We start from the raw sequence: 27322 nt of genomic DNA on the forward strand, positions 1-27322 counted from the left end.
TGCTGCGATCCTCGCGGATACATGTAGTGGTTTTTACATCGTTAATGCGCCAAATGAAATATGTTTTGTGAACGAATACAGTGTTCTTCCATAAGTAACATATGAAGAGTACTGCATGTAGTTTGTAGTAATTAGCTCGTCTGTTTATGCCATAGTAACTAGTTATTGTTTATTGTATCATATCTTTCAGGTGCATAATCTGAATAATGGAGGATGTACACCCTTCGACTAGCGCTGTAATATATAGTTGGGACCCTGTCACAGACAACGGCGAGCGGGAAGTTACCGACGCTGTGTTTTGGTTTTTAAAAGTGTTGCAAGACTGATGCATTATCAATGCACTACCGGAAGCCGGCAGTTCTGTTTCTTGGCATTCCAGATTGATAGGTGCCGCTATTGTTGAGTGATTTTTGGTGCTAACGAACGAAATGACTTTTGTTGATACTGAAGTACCATACCATGAAGACGAAGCCAGAGGTGATCCAATGGAAGGTATCCTGACTAGTGAATTGCAAAATGGTCATAACACTTTGGAAATCTTCACATCATTGGGAATATGTGCTTCATCTGCTCCGGTTGCTAAATGATTGAACTACGGCGCTATACCCCTTGAAGTAAAAGTAAAGGCGGTAGTGTTAGCCAGGAATCATCCAAACTGGAACTTACAAACACTGCAAAAGAATGGAGCAACAACAGCCCTGAAAAGGAAAAAAGACTAGAAACTATGGGAAAGTGATATCATTAAAGGAGGGACAAGATACGACAAATACCAGGTGATAAACAAGTGGACATACGACCGATTTGTCGAATCTCGCTGTCATAACGAGTATGTAACAATGAGAATACTTCAGGAGTGGACTGCAGGTGCAGCACTTCAGTATACGGCCAACAAGGATTTTATGTTTGCTGCATCATTATCTTGGGCAAGAAATTTCAAATCGGTATAAAATCCATCAAAGGCACGTCACTAATTACATGTTTCATAAAGAGGTACAAAATATAGAAGATATACCGAAAGTGGCGGCTCTTTTCAGCATGCAAACTGTGTCACTTATGACCGGTTTTAATCGTGATTATATGATCAACACTGATCTAGCAGGATGAGAGTATCGGGTGAACATTCGATGCACGTTATCGCATCAGGGAGATAAACAAATCCTTGTTGCCATTAGTAGTAAAAACAAACTAACACATTCGTACAGGACGCAATATGCCATCACAGCCTCTGGAAAAGTGTTGCCCAAGGTTTTCCTGTGTTTACAAGAAATGAACGTTAAATATGGTTCTCGGGTTATAGAAGAGGTCAATCGTTGAACTGACTCGTTGAAAAACGTTTACCTTACTTGCTCCAAATCCATGAAACTGACGAACTCGATGTACAGAACATTTCTTGAGAATGTTTTTAAACCATATGTTTCTGATAACAGGTTTTGCCTAATATTGGATTTCTGAAGTGGCCTAATTAATACTGAAATATATGACACAATGTTTATAGATGGCGAGGGTCAGCTGACGTGCACAGTAAAAGTAATACCGCCAAAATGCACACCTGTGTGCCAGCCATGTGATGTTTATTTCTATCGCCAGGTTAAAAACTTTATTTGCAGCCTTCAGAATTGCACTGTGTTTCTGGAAACCCAGCAGGAATTACACAACTGCACTGATGCAATAACTATCCACAGAATAATTCACAACCAACTTTCAGCACCGATTTTTCAGGCAATGATATCGTATGCGTGGTACGCATCAAAATTAATTCCCGAAAAAGACATATTTTTAAATGTAAACGAAGTTTGTTTTCCGCCGACTCTTTGGAAGAAACAGTGTAGCTGTCGAAACATTGCATTCATTAGATGTTCTGGGAGCCATGAGTATATTTAATCAAACTATCCACGGGTGTACTGCCGGTCTATAGTGTCCAACGGGCACAATATTTCGGCGATCAAACATGTCGCCATCACCAGGTGAACTGACGGACTGAGCTCCAGTGAACGTGCCGGCACGGAGATCCGTATGCTATGGCTGCTCAGGGGGAACTGGGTTCAGTCGCGGCGGCGGCCGATTTAAATACCCTCCGCCCGCGGCGTGCTCCTTCCGCCGTCCGCGCCCCGCACCACGGTAGCGTGGTGGAACAGATTGCGACGGCATCTGAGATGACGTCAGTGTGATGGCTCTGTCCGCCGTGGTCGTCACAACTATGCGTTTGCTCGATTTACTCTTGATTAACCCAATCGCTGGTTCCCAAGCCTTGCTAAGATTATAGCCACAGTCACAGTTTATGAGGTCGTCATTGGTGCGAATTTCGATGGCCTCTCTAACAATGCTGTCCCAGTATCTCGACGTCTGTACCAGCATCCTCGTGCGGTCATACTCCATAGCGTGATTTTCCGATAAACAATGTTCAGCGACCGCCGACTTGCTCGACTTGCAGTCGAGTGTGACTCTGGTGTTCACGGCATCGATCCTCGACGGTACGCATCGTCTGACCAATATACGACTTGCCACATTGACACGGAATCTGGTACATGACGGCCTTCCTCAAACCGAGGTCATCTTTGGGGCTCCCCACCAGTACACGAGTTTTATTCGGAGGACAAAACACAGTTCCGACCCGGTGTTTCTTCAGAATGCGGGGAAAATCGCCCGCATCAACAAAAGCAAAACGAGGATAATGGAATGTAGTTGAATTAAATCGGGTGATGCTGCGGGAATTAGATTAGGAAATGAGACACTTAAAGTAGTAAAGGAGTTTTGCTATTCGGGGAGCAAAATAACTGATGACTGTCGAAGTAGAGAGGATATAAAATGTAGACTGGCAGTGGCAAGGAAAGCGTTTCTCAAGAAGAGAAATTTGTTAACATTGAGTATTGATTTAAGTGTCAGGAAGTCGTTTCTGAAAGTATTTGTATGGAGTGTAGCCATGTATGGAAGTGAAACATGGACGATAAATAGTTTAGACATGAAGAGAATAGAAGCTTTCGAAATGTGGTGCTACAGAAGAATGCTGAAGATTAGATGGGTAGATCACATAACTAATGACGAGGTATTGAATAGAATTGGGGAGAAGAGGAGTTCGTGGCACAACTTGACTAGAAGAAGGGACTGGTTGGTAGGACATGTTCTGAGGCATCAAGGGATCACCAATTTGGTACTGGAGGGCAGCGTGGAGGGTAAAAATTGTAGAGGGAGACCAAGAGATGAATACACTAAGCGGATTCAGAAGGATGTAGGCTGCAGTACGTACTGGGAGATGAAAAACCTTACACAGGATAGAGTAGCATGGAGAGCTGCATCAAACCAGTCTCAGGACTGAAGACCACAACAACAACAACAACAACCCAATGGCTGCCTGAACAATGAATGATGGTTGTGATATTCGAAAGTATTCACTTTATTATTTAAGTAATTTAGAATCTCATACCGTTTTAAAGTTTGTTTTGTATTCTTGTATGTACAAAGGGTTGGATGGACACAGAGTGTCTGCAAGGTGGTATGACTTTTGCTGCTAGACTATTTTGCAGTACCTGCTGGTTTGGTGATTTATTCCATTCTGCAGTCCTGGCTACGAGATGTCCCACACTCCATGGAACACGTATACCATGAAAATGCAGATGATGTCCCAAAAATAAAAATAAAAAATAAAGGACACATTCTATCTGCCAGTATGGGCTAAGAAAAAAGTCAGTCATGTCAAACAGAACACCTGTGTTTTTGAAGTGCTACAATCTTCCTAAAGGGAAAATCATTACAATCTAATTTCTAAAGGCATACTTTCTACTACTGGTAGAAAGTTGAAGCTAGGTAAGGGCTTTCAGTTTTCAGCACAGGAAAAATGGCAATGGTGAAAAAGTCTAAAGTTAAGAAGTAGTACACACTTACTCTGGAACTGAATCAATGAGCAACAGTTCAGAGTTAAAAAGTAAACCTTAACACACATATATTCTCAAACATGGAGCCCTTCATGATGTTAACTTTCAGCTGATGTAGAATGTGTCAAACAGAGTTGTGTCATAGCTCAGAGGTACTTTCCTTTATTACCTCCATAAGATCAGTCTCATAAACTGTTACAAAAAATTAATGCAGCAGACGGTCAATACATCTCCAAAGACATTAAATGAAATATAAATCCATTTGTGGCTATGTAGACTGCAAAGTGCATTGTACACAGACTGTGGTGAAGAATTAGGAGCCAAGGTGCTGGCACAGCAGATTGCAACTTTTTATTCAGCAGCAGCATATAATAAAGGTTTAATCTGATTTTTGCACAAAAAGCACTACACAGCACAAATGTACAAAAAGCACAACAGCACAATTCATTATTACCTTTTCTTGTCACTATTCCCTGTCAACAATGAATTAAAAACAGGCACAAATGTTGACCTAAATACTTACTTATAGTTAAAGGCATGACATATGAAATCTGTAGCTTCCAGGCATCTACGAGCACATTTGCTGACACTTGTGTATAACCATTTTTCAACATCATGACCTTTCAAACGTCTTGAGGAGAACTTTGAAAAGCTGTCCAAATAAGACGCACAATCTGTCTCATCATGGCCATTACTACAGTCCTACCACACAAAAGAAATTTGTCATATTACTTCAAAAATATTTTAATCTATTAATTAAAAAAAATCAAAGAGAAAAAACATTTAGATACAAAATCAGCCAGCAACCTTATCACCATCACAAACCCAGGATTCATCTATACACTCATTGAACTGACACTCAAATTTCTTTGGCCCACAGCCTTGAATTACTGGAGTTTTCTTGATTCCTGAAACAAAAACCTGCAGTTATGGCTTTTCTTTTATTCAGGGAAGAATCTGATAATCTTGTCATAGGCATGAATAAATACGCAATTTTATCCAGCACAAACCTGTAGTCCAGCAAATAGGAATATCACAGTATTCAAATCTAACATCATCTCCAACAAAACACCAAGGGTGGCTTTCACCCCCATTCAGATTGCGACAGTAATTGTGATTAATTAATGTTGATCTTAGTTCATGTGGAATAATTTTCTCCAGAGATGATTTAACCTTTTCATGATTCCAGTAATGGCATGGCAGACCAGTCACAGATACGTTAGCTGTTCCACTATAGTCTCGACCATTCCTTACAACACAACCTGTAGCAATAACGTAATAATCCATTTTATCCTTAAGTAGGATGGACAGTTTATATTAAATGACTGGATCTTCTGCAACTTAATTTTAAAATTTCTAGTGAATACTCAAGACGCTATTTCTTAATGAGATATGTGAACATCATTTTCACTGTAAAACAACATCTGGGAAAACAGTGAGTAATAAAGTCTTGATTATTTGATGTGTTCCATACCAAAATCTGTTGGACCATACAATTACACATCTGAGCAGATTTAAATACAATGAAAGCCATTTGGAAAGCACCACATTTAACCACATATATATAACAGGTCATAAGTAAAACTTTAAAATTTCAAAATAATGCTCTAATATAATTGCTACCATTAGACCTCTGGATACTTTAATAAACTAAAGTAACATGCAACAAGAGCCATTAGCCATTATATATGCACACACACACACACACACACACACACACACACACACACACAAGGTAGTGAAAAAGGGCGACAATCTAGCATAATAAATATTGGTAGTAACCAAAATAGTAGTGGCCAAAATAACTAAGTGGTGAAACAATTGCCCATACTCCCTTGTTAAGTTCTACAGCATGCTCAGTGATAGCAGGGCAAATGTTACTGTTGAAGACTATTTGCATCCATAAATTCATTCTAATGATAATTTACAATTGGGCATACACATTTAAAATGTTGGACAGCAATTATAGATCAGAAACTTCCTGGCAGATTAAAACTGTGTGCCGGACTGAGACTCGAACTCGGGACCTTTGCCTTTCGTCGGCAGGTGGTCTACCAACTGAGCTACCCAAGCACGACCCACACCCCATCCTCACAGATTTACTTCTGCCAGTACCTTGTCTCCTACCTTCCAAACTTTACAGAAGCTCTCCTGCAAACCTGCAGAACTAGCACTCCTGAAAGAAAGGATATTGCGCAGACACGGCTTAGCCACAGCCTGGGGGAGTTTTAGTGTGCCAGAAAGTTTCATATCAGCACACATTCTGCTTAGAGTGAAAATTTCATTCTAATTATAGATCAGTTGATAAGTCACAAGGGTGCACCCAAAGATGATAATATGTTTTGCAATGCTGGAGCTTGTATCAGGCTATACTAACAGTTAAGAGCATAATGAAGCCCTTACAACAGGAATGAAATATGTGCAAGATGGAAATTCAGAATAAAAGGATCTTATTAAGCTTTTCGGCACGCATAGGTATAATGAACACAAAAGTGCACCAAACTGAAGTATGTGTGTAATCTTTATTTGTAACCAAATACAATTTGCGATAGTAATGTGAATGTCATGATTGTAAAATGTTAATTTTCAATGATGAAAATGAGTATGCATATGTTTTCTTCTGATGCAGACATATAAAATGGTTCAAATGGCCCTGAGCACTTTGGGACTTAACAGCTGTGGTCATCAGTCCCCTAGAACTTAGAATTACTTAAACCTAACTAACGTAAGGACATCACACACATCCATGCCCGATGCAGGATTCGAACCTGGGACGGTAACAGTCACACAGTTCCGGACTGTGTGCCTAGAACTGCGAGACCACCGCGGCCGGCATGCAGACATATAATTAAAACCACATTCTGGTACTTGGAAGTGGAGTGATAATCCTGAAGTGCAAACAAAACAAAAATATTGTACCTGGAGGTCATTCATTGCCATTACTGTTTTATTTGTGCTGTGCATTTGTGTAACGCCATAGCATAAGTTCTTGGCCTCACAAAGAAAAAACTAAATTGTAAAGACGTGCATGTGTTTTCTGCAGTAGCGACCAGAAAGATTGCGGGAGGCGCACATCGGCACGGTGCGTCACGGACGGTAGTTGCCACAAGTAGAGTCCTGTCCATCAGAGGGCACGTGAGAATTCAGACGCGACCTCTGCCGGCGTAACAACAACAACAACTCAGGCAGCAAGGGCCGTGTCCAGTCAGTTAACATGGACACAGTCCCAGTCTACACTAAGTGAAGTGCGGCGTAAAATGTGAACAGTGTTACTACATTGTCCTCTGATGCAGACATATAATTGAAACCACATTCTGGTACTTGAAAATGGAGTGATAATCCTGAACTGCAAATAAAACAAAAATATAGCAGATCTTTCACTGTCATTATTGTTTTATTTATGATGTGCATTTCTGTAACTCTGTAGCATAACTTCTTGGCCTAACAGAGAAAAAACAAAATTGTGAAGACAATGTTTTATGTTTCATCTTACTCACCTTCTTAATCAGAACATGTAGTTCAAGGAATTTCCACTTCTCTGATACACTTAGTAAAATTACTTGGTTATCTCAGCCTACATTTTATCAGACAATGTCAATTTTCATCCCACCAGTGATTTCATCAAGACTGGGAGCAAAATGCAATTACTGGAATTCAGATATTGTGAATGTGGCTAATGTGAAGTCTCTCTGAAATGAAGATCTTTCATGCTTCCATACAAAGTGGGCTGAAGAAAATATTTTATTGATAAAAAGAGAACTTTTTTTGTCAGATGTTGGTGTTTAGAAAACAAATATAAATCTTAAATTTGTCCAACGTTGAAGTATAATACACCTCAGGGACGGTTCAGCCTTTCTGGTGATAATATGTGAACCATACCTTGAGAGTTCTGGAAAGATAGAGATGACTTGTCCTGCAAACGTCTGCTTCCCTGAGCGGAATTTCAAAGTTTTCCAATTGCTGCTTCAATAACTCCTTCAATGCTGGCACATAATTGTAATTCCATGCTTCATCTACTGCCATAAAATGGCAAATAAACTCACTGTAATTACTTTTAAATAAATATAAACAATATTGAGCAATGATAATAAGAGGGAAAATTTGTATGTTGGTCCACAGGCATAGTATCCAGAGAGCTTTGCCACACCCACATCATAATAAATGCAGTTTCAGAGCCCATGTTTACTGGAAATTTTTTTCTTGTTTTTATCCATACTATCTGCTCCTAAAGTATGAAAAACAAAGAGCTTACAGTAGAAAAGATTTGTTTCGCTGAATCAAAGATGAGGAAGTGCTCTTACCTCTTAAGGTTTGCGTTTTAGAGCCCATATTCAATGAAAAATTTTTTCTTGTTTCGGTCCTATTACCTTGCAACCCAAAGTATGAAAAGCATCCAGCTTGGAATAGAAGAGATTTGGATCACAGTGTTGTAGATGAAAACAATATTGGACCGCCTGTGTTGTTAAGAAGAATAATGCAATGTTCTTTCAGACATGCACATACACCTGAAGGTACAAGCACTGCAGAAACTACAGCCATTATGAAACACATGACATGTATTTGCAGTTGCAAACAATCATGAGCTCTATCGTGGAATGACAACATTTATAGTTTGTGTCAGACCAGGACTTGAATTCAGATCTCCTGCTTTATGCAAGTGGTCACCTTAACCGCTTTGGCTACAAGTGCACAATGAACAGGCAGACCAGAACTTCCATATGTTGTCATCGTTCCTGTGTCACAACCTGCACTTGTTCACACCTTATGCAATTTCCATATAAGTAATGACATTTTAACAACACAGGCACTGTATTATTGTATTTTATCTGCCAATACTAGGCAGCAACTTTCATTTAAAATGTCCTCCCAAATTACATAATGTGTGTACGAGTTCAGGTTGTGATGCAAGAACTACAGCTTATGGACATTTAGGTCTGGCCATTAGTTGTGCACTGATAGCCAAAGCGGTTAAGATTACAGCTCATGTAAAGCTGGAAATCCAGATTTGAGTCTCGATCCAGCATAAATTTTCACTGTCGTCAATCCGTTATACAGTTGTTATTATATGCAAATACATTTCATGGAAATGAAGGTGTGGGTTTTAGAGCCCAAAGGATAGGATAGGACACAATTTTTTTAGAGCCCAAGTTTACTAGAAATTTTTGCTCCAAATGATCATTCCTGTCATATTCCAGAATATTTACCATTCCTCCTGGGGTACTCTGTATAGTCATACAATGCAGGCCCGCCTAGCTGGCCACATGGTCTAACGAACTGCTTCCTGGGTGGGAAGGCATGCCAGCCCCCGGCACGAATCCGCCTGGTGGATTAGTGTCGAGGTCCGGTGTGCCGGCCAGCCTGTGGATGGTTTTTAAGGTGGTTTCCATCTGCCTCAGTGAATGTGGGCTGGTTCCCCTTATTCAGCCTCATTTACACTATGTCGGTGATTGCTGCACAAACATTGTCTCCACATATGAGTACACCATCATTACTCTACTGCACAAGCATTTCGGGTTACACTTGTCTGGCATGAGACATTCCCAGGCAGGTCCACTGGGGGCTTAACCACACAATAACCCTGGGTTCGATGTGGGGCGGCGATGGGGTGGGTGGACTCCTGTGGCCTGTTGTGGGGCTGTGAACCACTGAGGGCTACGGTGGGATGAAGCCTCTTTGTCATTTTTAGGTCTCTGGTTTCAATACACAATACACGTACAATTCAGGTGGTTTTTGTTTTGTGGGCCTTAGAATGTGGTCCAATGCATATTTCTCAGCCCAAATTTTTGTCTTCTAATGCTGGAGACTTCATTGGAGGCTATAACAACTCAGAAAGCTTTCATAATCTCAAACAAACTCAGCAAGCTGAAAAGCCCAAGTTTCCGATTGAGATTGTAATTGCTTTCTGAGGTGTTACAGTTTCTAATGATGTCTCTAGCACTGGAAGACAATACATTACACAGAGAAATGTGTCTTCATCCACAACAGAAGAAGCATAAAACAAAAATCACTACACTGTACAGTGCTGTCACAATCTCATTAGTAATGCAGGTTTCTACACCACTCATTCAAACACACACACAGTTGCTGTATCACAAAAGTAGTGTCTCATCTATAAGACATGTCCAACAGAACAGACACACGCGCACATATATAGTAATACTTCATTACAGTTTGTAATTCAATATGATCCATACTTCACAACAACACTTGAGTGTTTACCTGTTTACCACCAACAAGCAACTTTACTGTGTGCCATTTAAGGAGCTGTACTTTCCACAGTCTCTGGTATTTTGGCCACATTTAAACCACCTCTGTGTTAAACTTAGAGCTTTTAGACTTGCCTCACTTAAATTTTCAGACAGATACTTCCCCTTTTCTGCTGTAACCAGTACTAGTCCATGAGATCCATGAAATGTCACTTAGGTATGTTTACCAAAGGATATAGCCGCCATTTGACTGTACAATTTATCATGAGATCTACATTTTAAGTGTTACAAACATCAGAAATCTTTTAATTGGTGTGGATCGCAAGTCCTTGTTAAAATATACATCTTTGGTTATGTAAACCCAACGCTTTGTAAGTAAAAGTGATAACACTTTTGTGATATGTTAATTGGCTGGTGACTTGCATACTTTATTAACAGGATAAGGCTGTGAAATAAAATGGGTAACTTTATCTAGTTTCACTGTTTCTATGCAGTAATCAACATAAACATAAGTGAAACAGCTGTCAAAGATCATTACAGAGACATTATGTTATGCACCGTGTAATCTATGGTATATCAGGGAACCAGGTAGTGGAGCTATTTATTTAACAAGCTGCTTACATTATTTCTGTAAAGGTACAAGATGACACTGTATTATATGGCATGGAGAACCAACTACACACTGTGCATATGAAGATCCTGACATACACCATTGTAATTTAAGGGACAGAAGTTCAACTTGTGAGAACATTAAATATGTGATACATGGTCTGTTATAATAATGTACAGCTATAAATATCATTAAGGATTACAACCACCATTCACAAGGGCGTGTCTCGTACAACTCCACAATATAAAATTAATGATTGTAAACATCGTTGAAGGTTACAAACCCATTTACACAGAACCCTTAAAGATTCTCATAAAAGATGAAGCATTCAGGATGACAAAAGGCAAAAAAAGGGGTGCATACTTAAATAATATTGCAGTATAGATTGTATATATATGAGTAATGTGAGTACATTGGTTTGATTTATTTCTGGTAATTCTAATCCGGATCTTACCCTTGCCTGCTATGCCCACCTCAGCGCCCTTGCCCTCTCCTCTCCACAGACGCTTTTTCCTCTTTTGTATTCCTGAATGCTTGATCTTTTATGAGAATCTTTAAGGTATCTATATAAAGTGGGTTATAGCTTTTAACGGTGTTTATAACAATTCATTTTATATTATGGACCAAGTATCTTGTGTAAGGTGGTTGAAATCCTTAACAATGTTTATAATTATTTATTTTTGTAATGGACCGTGTGTCAAATATTTAACACTCTCACAAGGTTGAACGTCTATCTCTCTTAAATTACAATGTTGTATGTCATGAACGTCACAATTTCTACGTCTTTTAAATTACAGTGGTGTATGTGTACGTCTGATCTTCACATGCACACTGTGAAGTTGATTCTCCATGCCATATAATGTATTTACTAGAATCTAAGCTTCACTTTTTGTCTGGTTTTTGTAATCCAAAAAACCGCCTGCAGCTTAGAATTGAGTCCAAAGTGCGCAGAAGTTCTGAAAAATGTTGGTAGATACCACCACAAATAACTTCTGCTGTCAAATATACATAGCAGTACACATGCATGTTTTGAAGGCACAAAGATAAATACTGGCGCCAAAACCTCTGGGGAAAAAAAAGAAAAAAAGAAAAAAAACTGTAGAAGACGAGCTTTTTTCTCCGCCCCAAGGTTTGACCACTGCATTTTGATACATTGTCCAACGAAGTACCATAAATAGAAATTCCATATTGTTCATCTTCGAATGTAGCACCCTTTCAAATATTCATAGCAACAAAAATAAATTTCTTTACACAAAATTACCAACAATGCACAAGGCTCTAGGATTGTTGCATGAGTTGATATGCTGGGGCTCATTAAGATTTCACGTAGCAGCACCTATTGCTTCATGGAATTTTCTGAAGTGCTTATTGATGTTAGTGAACCATAATGAAGCGCTTCATTCTAGTACCAAATCCAAGAGGGGAGTTATTTCTTTCATGGAACAAAGGTCTAATCATGCTGCAGGTCTGAAATGCGGGATTGATGAGAGGAACATCAGGCAATGGCGACTGCAGAGAGACAAATTATTTGAATGTTCAAGTAACAGGAAAGCATTTAGTAGGTCAAAGTGTGGTTGATATCATGCGCAAGAAGTAATTTTAAATGAATTTGTTAAGGTACATCGTCAGACATTCCTGCCTTTGAATGCTGAAATTTTTAAAATTAAGGCACATGAAATTACTAGAGAGCAAAAAATCAAAAACGTTAAGGCTAGTCACAGCTGGATTGATCTGTTTATGAAGCACTGGGGTTTTTCGCTTCAGAGGTGAACTTCAGTTGCACAGAAGCTGCCGAAAAATTATGAAGAAAAACTTGTGGAATTTCAGCACTTTGTAATTAGGCAGTGCACAGAAAAGCAATACCTTCTTGACCAGGTAGGAAATGCTGACCAAACTCCCGTATATTTTGACATGTTGTCAAATTATATGGTTTACACCAAAGGAAGGAAAGACATAAGTGTTCTTACATCAGGGGGTGAAAAACAGCAGATGTCTGTCATGCTTGCTTGCACAGCAGATGGACTTAAATTACACACATTCATAGTTTTCAAGTGAAAGACTTTACTGAAATCAGAAGTGTTTCCAAAAACTGTAATTGTACAAGCAAACAAAGCTGGGTGATTTTCAGAGGACAAGGTGCTGGAATGTATTTGGCGTGTGTGGAATCATCATCCTGGTGCAATTCTTGGTTTATGGCAGTCTGTTGGTATTAGATGCGTACACGGGCCATACAACACCTGCAGTAAAACAAAAATTAGAAGAAAGCAAAACAGACTTGGCAGTAATTCCAGGTGGGATGATGTCATTTCTGCAACCACTTGATGTGTGTTTGAATAAACCATTTAAGAACAAGCTTCAACGCATGTACACAGACTGGCTTTTGAAAAGCAACGGACAACTGACACCAACAGGATGTGTGAAACGTGCAAGTTTGTCGCAAGTGTGCCGATGGATTTATGATGCATGGAAGCGTGTTCCAAATCAGACTATGCAACAAGAATTTAAAAAATTTTCGATATCCAATGCACTACATGGTTTGGAGGATGATGCTCTGTATGAAGAAATGAGCAACATAGAATCGAGTGATAGTGATTCAGAATCATGACTGAGATTTTAAACATTTCGTATAAGATGTAGTACAAACCAAATAAAATTTTGTTTTAAATTTCAGCATTTAATTTATAAGTTATTTTCATTCTTATTTTATAAGTATTGCTACTCTGCATTGCACATTTCATTCCTGTTGGCTGGGTGTATTTTCTATACATAATTTTCAGCACAATAATTTTTGTATCATGGGTTGTAGTCTCCTTAGCAGATAACAATAGCATCTGACATTACAAAAGTGGAAGCTTCTAAGTGAACCATCATCTGGACAAGTTAGCCATCAGTAACGACATCAATGAGATTTCTTGACATCTTCATGACTGTTATCCACAGAGAATTTGTATCATCGGTGGCCTCACTTCCATAAATGGTCACCTTGCTTGGTTTGCCTAAATTCAGCATTCATACTAGTGTCTGGTACTTCTGTAGTAGTAAATCTAACATGGAATGGCTACAGCATGTTGGAGAGCAACCTCATCTATGGTACAGCGATGTGCTTTGTCTCACAGGTAGACTACAATCATCTGCATTTGACTAGCATTAACAGAACTGTTTGATGGTTGATGTCTGTCAGCATAATACTTGTCATAAATTCACCTTCTTTTTCTGCAGTTGCTTATGTGTCTACGGCATGCAGACACACTGGTGTGTCATTCTCTGTCCTCCAAATGTCTGTTCTTCCGTGGGGCACTGTACTTGGTGGAGGATTTGGTAATAGCTGCATTAGTCTGGGACTGGGTTGTTGCCTGACAGCTATGAGTCCTAGTAAGCCAAGCCCATTCTTCCGGGCATGTTAAGCTGGTGGCAGAGATTAGTGCTAAAGACTGATACACCTCTTCCTCGATATTCTCTATTACCTCCTGATGCACCAGGTCAACATCAAAGGCTGCTGTCTCTTCTATACTCAGTGCAAGATTTCTGACTGCCATCCATTGCTGTGTCTCTTCTCTTAGTATCCTGTGTACGAGAGAGGTGAGCTTGTGGTGGTCTCCTATGACTGTCACATGGGCAACATTCAACAGTCGAGCATGTCTCTTTCATCAAGCCTCCCCACCCCACCCCATACCACCTCTCCCCACCCTTGTGTGTGTGTTTTATTATTATTATTATTATTATTATTATTATTATTATTGTATTTCCACATTGTGCTGGCACCATTTGATGAATTTGCCTGTTGTGATATACTTTAACAGAAGTGCTTGCAAATGTCTTCTGCAACTATTTTTATCAAATGAGAGATTTTGTCCAGTTCTGTCATATTCAGATACATGATGTGACACAGGGTCAAACCATTTTTTATGTACAACTGTGTCATTTCACCATGACATTTGACCTTGTTCTATTCTTCCACCAGGTGGACTTGCCATTGATTGTCACCAACCATTTTCTTCAGTTCAGCCTGGTATTTTGTCCCAGCTATTGAGTTTCTCTCCATTATTCTTAAACCAGTGCTGGACTGTTCCCTCTAGATAAGGGTACACGTTTGCAAAACACATCATATCATCCCACTTGTTCTATTTGGTGACTCAGCTGAGTCCCTTGAGGCAAATGTTTGATTCCTGACAAGTATCTCCGGAAAACACTGATGGTGCCTGATGTGCAGCTGAGTTACTGCTGTTTTGGAATACATCTGTCTCCTGAATATATGGGTCTTATGAATGATGTACAGTTTGTATTCTGGTTCCTGTCTGTGTAAGACTGCTTTTATGTTGCCCAATTGGAGCCATGCATCTCCTCCAAACAATGTCACATCAAAACCACAATTAATTCCAAACTGGAACTCAGGGTTATCAATGAATTACAACTCCTACAACACAAAGCATGTTTACTACTGACACCAACACAGAACAACAAGAGAATTGAATTCCTGAACATAGGTTGCTGCTATTTATACAAACATAGAATATTCCAGACTGTACTATTTCTACGTATTCCAGAATATACAAACATTAATCACATAAGATATCTTCAGAACTTTACAGAAACAATGAATGGCAAACAACAAAAAAATACTGGTGCTCAGGGTTGAACTGGTGACCCACGGCATGCCAGTAACACTAACCACCACAGCACACTGAATGATACTAGAACTCACGGCAATATTTAAGTACATCTATGAGTGCCACAGATGTCTTAGTGAGCTTTACAGACGTCATAGTTTCTACTGCAGATGTCAAATGTCAGTAACTATTAATATCATAAAAAACTGACAATTATTCAATGATTTTGTTATTGGCACTTCATCACTCATAAATGTGAGCAGGCATGCATGTTATGTCTGTTTAAAATGTGCACTGTATAAGAGGAATATTTGGAAAAAATGATTCCTCAAGTTCCTCAATAATCTTCAAATGATTTATTTGAGAACGACTCAGATTGGACTGCCTGAAAATGGGGTGAAGGCGTGATTTGTTTTAAGTGCTATTACTGCATATGTTTCTAGTATTATTTTCATGGAAAGGTGGTAAGAGAAGATATAGACTGTCATGAAAAGGATTAATTTCAAACACGGAATCACGGCAGAAAGGACTTCGCATTCAAGTGTAATGAGTGTAATGTTGGAGTCAGTATCCCCCCTTTCTTCAAGTTGTACCATTTGCACTGCATTATGAATGATAAACATAATTTTAATTGTAATCTTTCTGTTTTAGGTGTCTATTTGGCACATATACTGGTTATGGAAGAAATAGAAATATAAAGACCATGTCTCTGCATATGTATTTACATTTTTTATGTAGTAAATACTGTAAATATGAGTTTCATCTGTTTACTCAGTTTTTACACTATCAAATACAAATGCTCGTATTTGAATGTGGAAAAATCCAGGAAACCTAAAAAAGTTATAAAATTGCAACTAGAGGTTGGTACAAACAAAATGTAGATGTATACACCGTAATAAGACCTGAGGAAAAAAAGGCAAACAGATTTTAGACTGTCCACAAAAAATGGAGATTTCTGACACCGCCAGAACTGTAAATGTAGTGACTGAGTGATTGGTAGAACATGTTCGTACAGTAATTATTAAGAACAGTCACATCATGATATTGAGGTTTACTTTCCAGTTTACATAAACAATACTGCATGAAATAATTTCCAGCAAAACTGGCGAGTTTTTGTAACAAGGGTATGCACAGACAAGACTCACACTTTGAAAAGTGTCTTAGCGATGGAAGAATTTTCATATGAGTAGCCAGTTGAATGTTCTCTTACTTAAAATAAATGCCACTGATATTGTGCTGAAACTTATTTTCAACATGATACTCAATAGATCAGTGAGGGAATAACTAAACTAATATGTGTGCATAGGTTTTCCCAGCAAATATGCCAACTGAAAGTGTCTCAGGCATGCAGACAGATTGAGTCATCATTGTAGAACAAATTTTCAATGGAATAATGTGCCATTCTCACCTGATGATGGTGGTGCATTATGCCATTGAAAATTCATTCTACAACAATCTCTCAATCTGGCTGCATGTCCAAGAGACTTTCAAGTGACTAAAATTACTTCATATGTATTAAGCTAACTTTCTCATAGCATTAATGTGGCATTCAAAGTCTCACTTACCAACAGCATCATATGGACGTTTACAAATAAAAGCATCTGCATACAGCTTGTTGCAGTCTCTTGCACTCCAATAAAAGTAATCAGTTTCACACGCTGTTGTCATCTCATCCAAAATACATGGGAATGTTCGACTGATTACAATACATAATGGATGTGTAGCTGTAGCTGGTGGAGTCTCATGTTCAAGTTGCCAACCTAGAACAGCAAGACTAAATAAAAATGTAAATGGACAGCAGAATTGTAATGGAAACATAAATTACTAATCTATTTGGAACAATTCCAGAAATAATTCATATAAACTGTTTCATTACAAAGAAATAAACAGAGATGATTAATAGCAAAGACTCTCTTGCAGTTGGAAGATGTATGACACATAGATACACACAACAACAAAAACAACAAAACACGCACGCACACACACACACACACAATGTTTAATTGCAGTTGTCCAAGCAGACAAGTATGCAGGAGAGGAAAGGAGTGTTGCAACTGGGAGGTGTTTATTTGTGAAGGACAAGGACAGATTAGGGAAATGTTGGGCAGCAGGAGAGCAGGGACGATAAGTAGACCTCAGTAGCAGTGGAAAATAAGGATTAAATACAGTAATAAGCATAAAATGGATGTGTGAAGCTTGGAAGTCCATGTGGGTTGTAACAACACTACAATGTAGTTGGACAGGATAATGAAAACGTGCAGGTGTATCTGTATTTCATACTAGGTGGCTTTGAAGAACGACACTGGTTGAAAACTTAGCAATATTTTCAGTCTTGTTTATGGCCCCGTTGACCATGCAATGCCTAATGATACTACAAGTTGTTACCTTCACTCTTTTGATTATTTACATTCCACCAAGGGGTTTCCATTACCATATAAAATTTCCCTTTTCCTTTCCCATGAACGATACTGACACAAGAGAGTAATGGAATGGAATGGTGACAGTGAAGGTAGGTGGTGATATTTTTTGGAAATATGGACGGGACCAAGAAAAATGAAAATTCGTGATTATAGGAAACCAACATTCTAACAACCATAAAATACGTTATTTTACTGGGATGTCTCAATCCGATTGAGAGCAACAGAAAATTGATTTTAGTCCATAGATGATATGAAGGGAAGTAAAGTTAGAAAAGAATAGTTAACTCATGAAATGTTGATGAAAATGTAGCATCAAATAATTGGGAAAAAATATAGAAGATTAGGTAAATCAACATTAAACAAAAATAGGAAAACTGATGGAAAAGTGTGAGGTAATAGAGACATTAGAGAAGTAAGGAAATAATGAAATTTTATACAGGAGAGTTAAAGAAAGAGTATTTGAAGGTGAGAAAAGAAATATAAATTGAATGGTGACTGATCATAATGAGAGAATTACACTTTCTGAGCAATGAGAAGTGTTTAACATACCAAAATAGTAGACTGAAGAGCTGAGTGAAAGAAAACAAAAGGAAAGCTGCCGGATGATGATGATTATGATGAAAATGAAGATGATGAAGATTAGAAAGGTTACCACATTCTGAAAGACAAAGCAGTAAAGAGTCTTAATGAAATGAAAGACAAAAAGGCAAGTGGAATAAATGAGCAACAAGCATAAATATTTATTGGTGCTGTAAGTATGGGAATAAGGGTCGTATGTAAATGAACATGTGAAAGTGGGACACAGCCAAAACAATTCTTGATCACAATCATTATTCTAAGTGAGGGAAAAGGCATCAGCCCATCCGTATTGTTGCACCCCAGGTGGCCGCCATTGGTCAACTGCTTCCTCTCAACAGTCACTACTGCTGGCCCATTGGCTTCACTAACGCTGCTGCTCCCACTGGGTTTCTGCCATGTTGCCATCACAGCTCACATCAGACTCCTGCCGAGCTGACTCTGTTGCTTCCACGCCCTGCAGTGCTTCTGGTACTGCTCCACACTGAACTGCAGCCAAGCTGGTGTTGAAGCATCACTAGTCACCTACTAAACTCAGATCACAACATCGTACCAGACTGCAGCCAAGCCAGTGCCGCAATACATGCTGGGCTCCTGCCAATTCTGCACCCGCAACATCACACTGAGCACCAGCCACACCCCAACCACAGGATCACACTGGGTGCCAGCTGCACCCTCACCCCAGCATCATGCCAGGCACTGGGTGGATCCTTGCTGCAACGTCACACAATTCGACAGCTGCACCTATGCTATGGCATTATTCCAGGATCCTGCAGGCTCATGACGATACCACTAGGACTGGCTAGTCAGCACCCTGCCCACCACATCCAGAGGAGCATTCTCAGTTGTATTTACCATCTATATCTACATCTACATCTACATCCATACTCCGCAAGCCACCTGACGGTGTGTGGCGGAGGGTACACTGAGTACCTCTATCAGTTCTCCCTTCTATTCCAGTCCCGTATTGTTCGTGGAAAGAAGGATTGTCGGTATGCTTCTGTGTGGGCTCTAATCTCTCTGATTTTATCCTCATGGTCTCTTCACAAGATATACGTAGGAGGGAGCAATATATTGCTTGACTCTTCGGTGAAGGTATGTTCTCGAAACTTTAACAAAAGCCCGTACCGAGCTACTGAGCGTCTCTCCTGCAGAGTCTTCCACTGGAGTTTATCTATCATCTCCATAATGCTTTTGCAATTACTAAATGATCCTGTAACGAAGCGCGCCGCTCTCTGTTGGATCTTCTCTGTCTCTTCTATCAACCCTATCTGGTACAGATCCCACACTGTTGAGCAGTATTCAAGCAGTATTCACTGAACAAGTGTACTGTAACCTACTTCCTTTGTTTTCAGACTGCATTTCCTTAGGATTCTTCCAATGAATCTCAGTCTGGCATCTGCTTTACCGACAATCAACTTTATATGATCATTCCATTTTAAATCACTCCTAATGCGTACTCCCAGATAATTTATGGAATTAACTGCCTCCAGTTGCTGACATGCTATTTTGTAGCTAAATGATAAGGGATGTATCTTTCTATGTATTCGCAGCACATTACACTTGTCTACATTGAGATTCAATTGCCATTCCCTGCACCATGCGTCAATTCACTGCAGATCCTCCTGCATTTCGGTACAATTTTTCATTGTTGCAACCTCTCGATACACCACAGCATCATCTGCAAAAAGCCTCAGTGAACTTCTGATGTCATCCAGCAGGTCATTTATGTATATTGTGAATAGCAACGGTCCTATGACACTCCCCTGCGGCACACCTGAAATCACTCTTACTTCGGAAGACTTCTCTTCACTGAGAATGACATGCTGCGTTCTGTTATCTAGGAACTCCTCAATCCCATCAGACAATTGATCTGATAGTCCATATGCTCTTACTTTGTTCATTAATCGACTGTGGGGAACTGTGTCAAATGCCTTGCGGAAGTCAAGAAACACGGCATCTACCTGTGAACCTGTGTCTATGGCCCTCTGAGTCTCGTGGACGAATAGCGCGAGCTGGGTTTCACACGACCGTCTTTTTCAAAACCCATGCTGATTCCTACAGAGTAGATTTCTAGTCTCCAGAAAAGACATTATGCTCGAACAATTTCTACAACTACAACTGATCGACATTAGAGATATAGGTCTATAGTTCTGCACATCTGTTCGACATCCCTTCTTGAAAACGGGGATGACCTGTGCCCTTTTCCAATCCTTTGGAACGCTTCGCTCTTCTAGAGACCTACGGTACACCGCTGCAAGAAGGGGGGCAAGTTCCTTCACGTACTCTGTGTAAAATCTAACTGGTATCCCATTAGGTCCAGCGGCCTTTCCGCTTTTGAGCGATTTTAATTGTTTCTCTATCCCTCTGTCGTCTATTTCGATATCTACCATTTTGTCATCTGTGCGACAATCTAGAGAAGGAACTACAGTGCAGTCTTCCTCTGTGAAACAGCTTTGGAAGAAGACATTTAGTATTTCGACATTTAGTCTTTCATCCTCTGTTTCAGTACCATTTTGGTCACAGAGTGTCTGGACATTTTGTTTTGATCCACCTATCGCTTTGACATAAGACCAAAATTTCTTAGGATTTTCTGCCAAGTCAGTACATAGAACTTTACTTTCGAATTCATTGAACACCTCAAGCATTTGCCCTCCTCACACTACATTTCGCTTCACGTAATTTTTGTTTGTCTGCAAGGCTTTGGCTATGTTTATGTTTGCTGTGAAGTTCCCTTTGCTTCTGCAGCAGTTTTGTAACTCGGTTGTTGCACCACAGTGGCCCTTTTCCATTTCTTATGATCTTGCTTGGCACATACTCTTCTAACGCATATTGTACAATGGTTTTGAACTTTGTCCACTGATCCTCAACACTATCTGTACTTGAGACAAACCAGATGTGCTATTGTTAACCTTTGCCTTTATTTGTGCAGTAAAATGTTACTGATGCCTATCTGGGAAACAGTTGTTTATTTTTAGCTGACCTTGCCACCAGCTAAGGCCACAAAAGTTGCCAGTGAGGCCTTTCTGTCACCATTGCCAGCATCATCACCTGGCATTCTCATGTCTGGAAATGGCTAGTGTTGTTTCCCACCTGGCCTTTGCCCTTCCAACATCTAGCTGAGCCTGCTGGTGCCTGTTGTCCCCCTGGCCCATGGACTCCAGCCAACCTCGTCAGCATCCCTGCAGCTCAAATGGCCCTCAACAGTCAAGCATCTGCTTTCCATCAGCCATGAATGGGTTGCTGACATTCCATCTGCCAACACGCATCTGGCTGAGCCTGATGGCACCTGGGTTGATGATGCACCAGACCTTCTGAATCCAGCCAAGCTGCCACCACCTTGATGCATGCCTTGCTTCTGGGCCAGTACCCTACTGACACCTTCAAGTCTCCGGCAACCATTGTTGATTAAGCTTGTGCCTTCCACTGGGCACAGAAGCTCTGCAGGCCCCATCTTGGCCCCTGTGGCCATTGTTGGTTGACTCCTATCTCCTATCAGCTGCTGAAGTTATCACCACCTCATCAGCCCAACAACACTGTAGATGGCTGCTGTTGGTCTAACTTTTGTCTTGTACTGGTCACTGGTGGCATTCCAATGCTGACTCACTATTTTCTGCCATCCTAGGAATCACCACTACTCCTACTGATGCCCTTCCATGCCACCTAGGGCCCTCTCACACCCCTAGTCAACTATCCACCTCCCAAGCACAGTGCACGTTTCTGCCTACTTCTGTCTTCTGAGAACCAGTACAGAGTATAGTCTCCCTTATGCTCTTCTTTGTGGTGTTGCTCTTGGCACCTTTCTGAGTGTTGTGCTGTGCTCCTTTGCACGCTGCACAATCAGTAATGTCTTTCTGCCACATCAAGCCTCCCATCCCCCAGCCCTTACTTTTTCAATTTGCTTGCTCCTATACACACCATGCATTCTGGACAGTTGTCAGACTGTGGGCAGCCACCGTTGGCCAAGGCACACCTTCCATGGACCACTGACATCCTTCTGCCGCAACTACTTTTTTTTTTTTTTTTTTTTTTTTTTTTTTTTTTTTTTTTTTTTTTTTTTTTTTACCTCTGGCCTTGGTCATATCTCTGCCTTATGGATGTGTCCTTTTCGCCTACTTCCCATTTTCCAATCCAGCAAGCAATCACTGGGATTGCTCCACCACCTTATCCTCAAGGGGGAGGGGTACTGTATCAGGCCATTGATGGCCCAGTACACACACATCCCATGGTTAGTCTCACCACATGGCTGTGGGCACTTCTCTGCCATAGATACCAACTTCTCTGATAGCTGTGTGCACACCACTGACACCAGCAATGTGATCATGGGACTATTCTTCATCCATGGTCACATGCTTCCACACATGGATTTTTATCTGTCTCCTTGTATAGGCAACATCATGACCACCAGCAGACAGAGGGGTCCCACTCTGGGCTTTATGTCAGTCACATCCCATAGTCCATCAATCAGAGCCACATCACACGCCTTGGTAGCCCTTTGATATCCTCGCGTCTTGGGCAGCCACCGTTGGTCAAGTACCACCAACCACAGCAGCTGACACCTGCCAATGCTGCCACCACCTCATTTCCTTCAGTAATGCTGCCACTCCCACTGGCTTTCCACAGTAACATCGTAGATCACATTAGGCTCTTACTGAACTGGCACTGCCACTTCTGCATTTTTCCTGGGAACAGCTGTTTATTCTGTGTTCTGTGATCTGTGTTCCAAATGGCTTTAATATACAGTGAAGAACCAAAGAAACTGGTACACCTGCCAAAAATCAATTAGGGTTCCCGTAAGCATGCAGAAGTGCCACAACACTTGGCATGGACTTGACTAAGATCTTGAATCCTGAATGGCCATCCATAAATAAGAATATGAGGGAGTGGCGATCTCTTCTTAACAGCATGTTGCAGGGCACTCCAAATGCGCTCAATATTGTTCATGTCTGGGGAGTTTTGTGGCCAATGGAAGTATTTAAAATCAGAAGAGACTTTCAAGAGCCACTCTGTAGCAATTCTGGACATGTGGGACATTGCATTGTCCTGCTGGAATTGTCCAAGTCCATCGGAATCCTTAATGGACACGAAAGGATGCAGGTGATCCAACAGTGTGCTTATGCATGTGTCACCTGTCAGTCATGTCTAGGCATATCATGAGTTCCATATCACTCCAACTGCACATGTCCCACACCATTACAGACCCTCCACGAGCTTGAACAGTCCCCTGCTGACATGCAGGGCCCATGGATTCATAAGGTTGTCTCCATACCCATACATATTCATCTACTTGATACAATTTGAAACCAAACTCACCCGACCAAGTAACATGTTTCCAATCATCAACAGTACAATGTTCGTGTTGACACACCCAAACAAGGCATAAAGCTTTGTGTTGTGCAGTCATCAAGGGTACCCGAGTGGGCATTTGGCTTCGAAAGCACTTATCAATGATGTTTTGTTGAATGGTTTGCACGCTGACACTTGCTGATGGCCCAATATTGAAATCTGCAGCAATTTGCAGGAAAGCTGTCACACTCAAGATTCTCTTCAGTCATTATTTGTCCCATTCTTTCAGGATCTTTTTCTGGCAACAGTGTTGTTAGAGATTTGATGTTTTACCAGATTCTTAATATTCACAGTACACTCATGAAATGGTCACATGGTAAAATCCCCACTTCATTGCTATCTCAGAGATATATGTCACATCACTCATTCACCGATTATAAACCCACATTCAAACTGACTTAAGTCTTGATAACCTGTCACTGTAGCAACAGTAACCAATCTAACAACTTTGCCAGACCCTTGTTGTCTTATATAGCTGCTGCTGACCACAACACCATATTCTGCCTATTTACATATCTCTGTATTTGAATAGCATGCCTATACCAGTTTCTTTGACACTTCAGTGCATTATACAGCACTTGGATCAGTAGAACTCTTAATTAGTGGATGTACATTCCAGCTATGCAACTAACTGAAGGCTTCTTTTATTTGTGAACCATCTTCAGTGGCCTGTACTACACTCATGCTCATAAATTAAGAATAATTGCAGAATGTGGTGCCACACAATGTGGCACTAGCCAAAACTGGTGCTCATAGCATAGGCACATAGGGAACACACATAACACAGATCCGTAAGTCCACGGTATTGGTGATAAGTTGAGAAAAGTGTCTCGAAACACATGCTACAAAATGCCACTGTTTCCCGTGCATGTACCTTGACTTGAATATGGGATGTGATCACCATGCACACATACACAGGCCACACAATGGGTTGGCATACTCTGGATCAGGTGGTCAAGCAGCTGCTGGGTATAGCCTCCCATTCTTGCATCAGTGCCTGTAGGGGCTCCTGAAGTGTCGTAGGGGTTTGAATACATGCAGCGATACGTTGACTGAGAGCATCCCAGACATGCTCGATGGAGTTTAGGTCTGGAGAACAGGCAAGCCACTCATTTCACCTGATATCTTCTGTTTCAAGGTACTCCTCACACGATGGCAGCTCGGTGGGGCCGTGCATTATCATCCATCAGGAGGAAGGTGTGACCCACTGCACCCATGAAAAGGTGGACATACAGGTGCAAAATAACATCCCGATGCACCTGACCTGTTACAGTTCCTCTGTCAAAGACATGCAGGGGTGTATGTGCACCAATCATAATCCCACCCCACACCATCAAACCATGACCTCCATACAGGTCCCTTTCAAAGACAATAAGGGGTTGGTATCTGGTTCCTGATCCATACTAGATGAAAACCCAGTGAGAATCACTGTTCAGACTGTACCTCGACTTGTCCATGAACATAACCTGGGACCACTGTTCCAATGACCATGTACTGTGTTCTTGACACCAGGCTTTACGGGCTCTTCTGCGACCAGGGGTCAGTGGAATGCACCTTGCAGGTCTCCAGGCAAATAAACCATGTCTGTTCAGTCATCTGTAGACTGTGTGTCTGGAGACAACTGTTCCAGTGGCTGCAGTAAGGTCCCAAGCAAGGCTACCTGCATTACTCCGTGGCCGCCTGTGGGCACTGATGGTGAGATATCAGTTTTCTTGTGGTGTTGTACACTGTGTATGTCCCATACTGTAGCACCTGGACATCTTTCCTGTCTGCTGTAATCATTGCCATAATCTTGAGATCACACTTTGTGGCACACGGAGGGCCTGTGCTACGACCTGCTGTGTTTGACCAGCCTCCAGTTGCCGTAGTATTCTACCTCTCATAAGGTCATCAATATGTATTCTTTGAGACATTTTCAACACACAGTCACCATTAGCATGTCTGAAAACATCTGCAGACTTACTCGCTGCACCATACTCTGACATGCACCAACACACCTCTGCATATGTGGACTGCTGCCAGTGCCACCGTGTGATGATCGCAGGTCAAATGCACTGCATGGTCACACAAATCGCCCACCAGAAGATTGTTTCACCATGTATGAGCAATATCCTTAATTTATGAGCATGAGTGTACATGATTCTTTTTATAGATGTAATAAATGTCCATCAGGTTACCTTCCATCCAGAAAGCGGCTGCACTCAGTGACTGTTATATTGACTTGTAAATTATAGATTGCAGCAATCAGTCGTCCCTTTTGCATTTTAATATGCAGATCCAGATTTTGGCTAGAAGCTAGCCATTCTCAATGCACTATTATTTTCACTCAGAGCATATAAGTCCCTGTTGATTGGCTTTCACCCACAGTTCATTGACTACTACTCAACCAATGTATTATGTGGTAGTCACAGTATGTTACTATGTTACATTTTGTCATGTTATTCTCTTGTTCTGTTGAAGCAGAAATTTTGTGAGTGAAATTATCGTTTGCTGTTACGCAAAAAGAGCCCTGAGGAAGCAAAGAAAATGTGCAGTTTGCAACATTCACAGACATTCTTGGAATTTTTCTAACTAGGCTTTCCAGGATAGTTTGCATCCATCTCTAAGTGTCTGCTCTTCACATACTTTGGTTTGCAGAGTATAACTATAGATGTAGATGGATGACATGAGATGTACTGCCTCATATATTCATCATCACTCTCTGAAACTTTGTTACATGGTCAATGTTTGCCAGATTTGTCCTGTTCAACTATACCATTTCTTCATTTTGAAAGAGCACTTCTCACCATTTCTTCTGTCATATTTAAGATAAACTAGAAAACCATGGCAAGTATGCCTTCTTTTCTCTTCCACTACAATGGAAAAGAAATACATGAAATGCTGTGGGCTATTTAATATATTTCTTGTTGTTCAACCATTCAGCTTCTTATAGATATTATTTGTAAACTGCCATGATTGGTCTGAACTTGCCATGTTGATGGAAGCACTTTACATTCTGATTTTTGTCAACTAACATAAAACATTTGTGAACAACTTTATTCTGACACAGAGCAGGTAGCAAGTGGCACCCCAATTACTCTCTTCTAGTGATCCAGTGTCAGTTCTCCTTGTAGTCTCTTTTGTCCACTAAAGATTTTAACTGTTTATTTTTGTCTATACTGAGCTGAACATATAAATGAACAGCTGAAGTGTCCTCAGTCACATTTTTACATGTGAAAAGATGCAAATAATGGTAAAACATGTGATTGTAATCACATGTAGGAATATTTGTCAGGGTATCTCATCAATGCAAGCAGCAGATTCATCTCAACAACAACGATCTTTACCCTCCACACTGCCCTCCAATGCTAAATTTGTGATCCCTTGATGCTTCAGAACATGTCCAGTCTGCTTTACTTAGCAGAATTTTGTGGTTGATACAGTCAAAAGCTTTGGATAGGTCACACAGGATTCCAATTGGTGCCAATTTTCTGTTAAGAGATTCGAGAATTTGATTGGTATAAGAGAAAATAGCACCATCAGTCGATAGCCCCTGTGAGAAATGAAACTGACATTGACTGAGACTGTTATGGTTGTTCAGGTGATTAACAATTCTCCTGTATACCAGTTTCTCGAGGACCAAATACTTGATAGCACAGATATTGAGCGGTAGTTTGTTACATCAGTTTCTTCACCTTTCTTGAGAAGT

The 27322-nt window shown here is 40.5% G+C and overlaps 1 protein-coding gene across 2 annotated transcripts in view; it reads right to left on the reverse strand.

Moving 5' to 3' along the window:
- Positions 1 to 27322, reverse strand: part of LOC126273387 (serine protease svh-1-like) — a 356722-nt gene that overhangs the window by 193879 nt on the left and 135521 nt on the right. For both annotated transcript variants that reach the window (XM_049976948.1, XM_049976942.1), the window contains 4 exons: positions 16858 to 17052; positions 4880 to 5131; positions 4677 to 4777; positions 4393 to 4571 (listed from right to left, as the gene is read on the reverse strand). In XM_049976948.1, coding sequence (XP_049832905.1) covers positions 4393 to 4571; positions 4677 to 4777; positions 4880 to 5131; positions 16858 to 17052 — 727 coding nt within the window. The remainder of the gene's footprint in view (positions 1 to 4392; positions 4572 to 4676; positions 4778 to 4879; positions 5132 to 16857; positions 17053 to 27322) is intronic.

Source organism: Schistocerca gregaria, chromosome 1 (genome assembly GCF_023897955.1).
Source record: "Schistocerca gregaria isolate iqSchGreg1 chromosome 1, iqSchGreg1.2, whole genome shotgun sequence".
Lineage (NCBI taxonomy): Eukaryota > Metazoa > Arthropoda > Insecta > Orthoptera > Acrididae > Schistocerca > Schistocerca gregaria.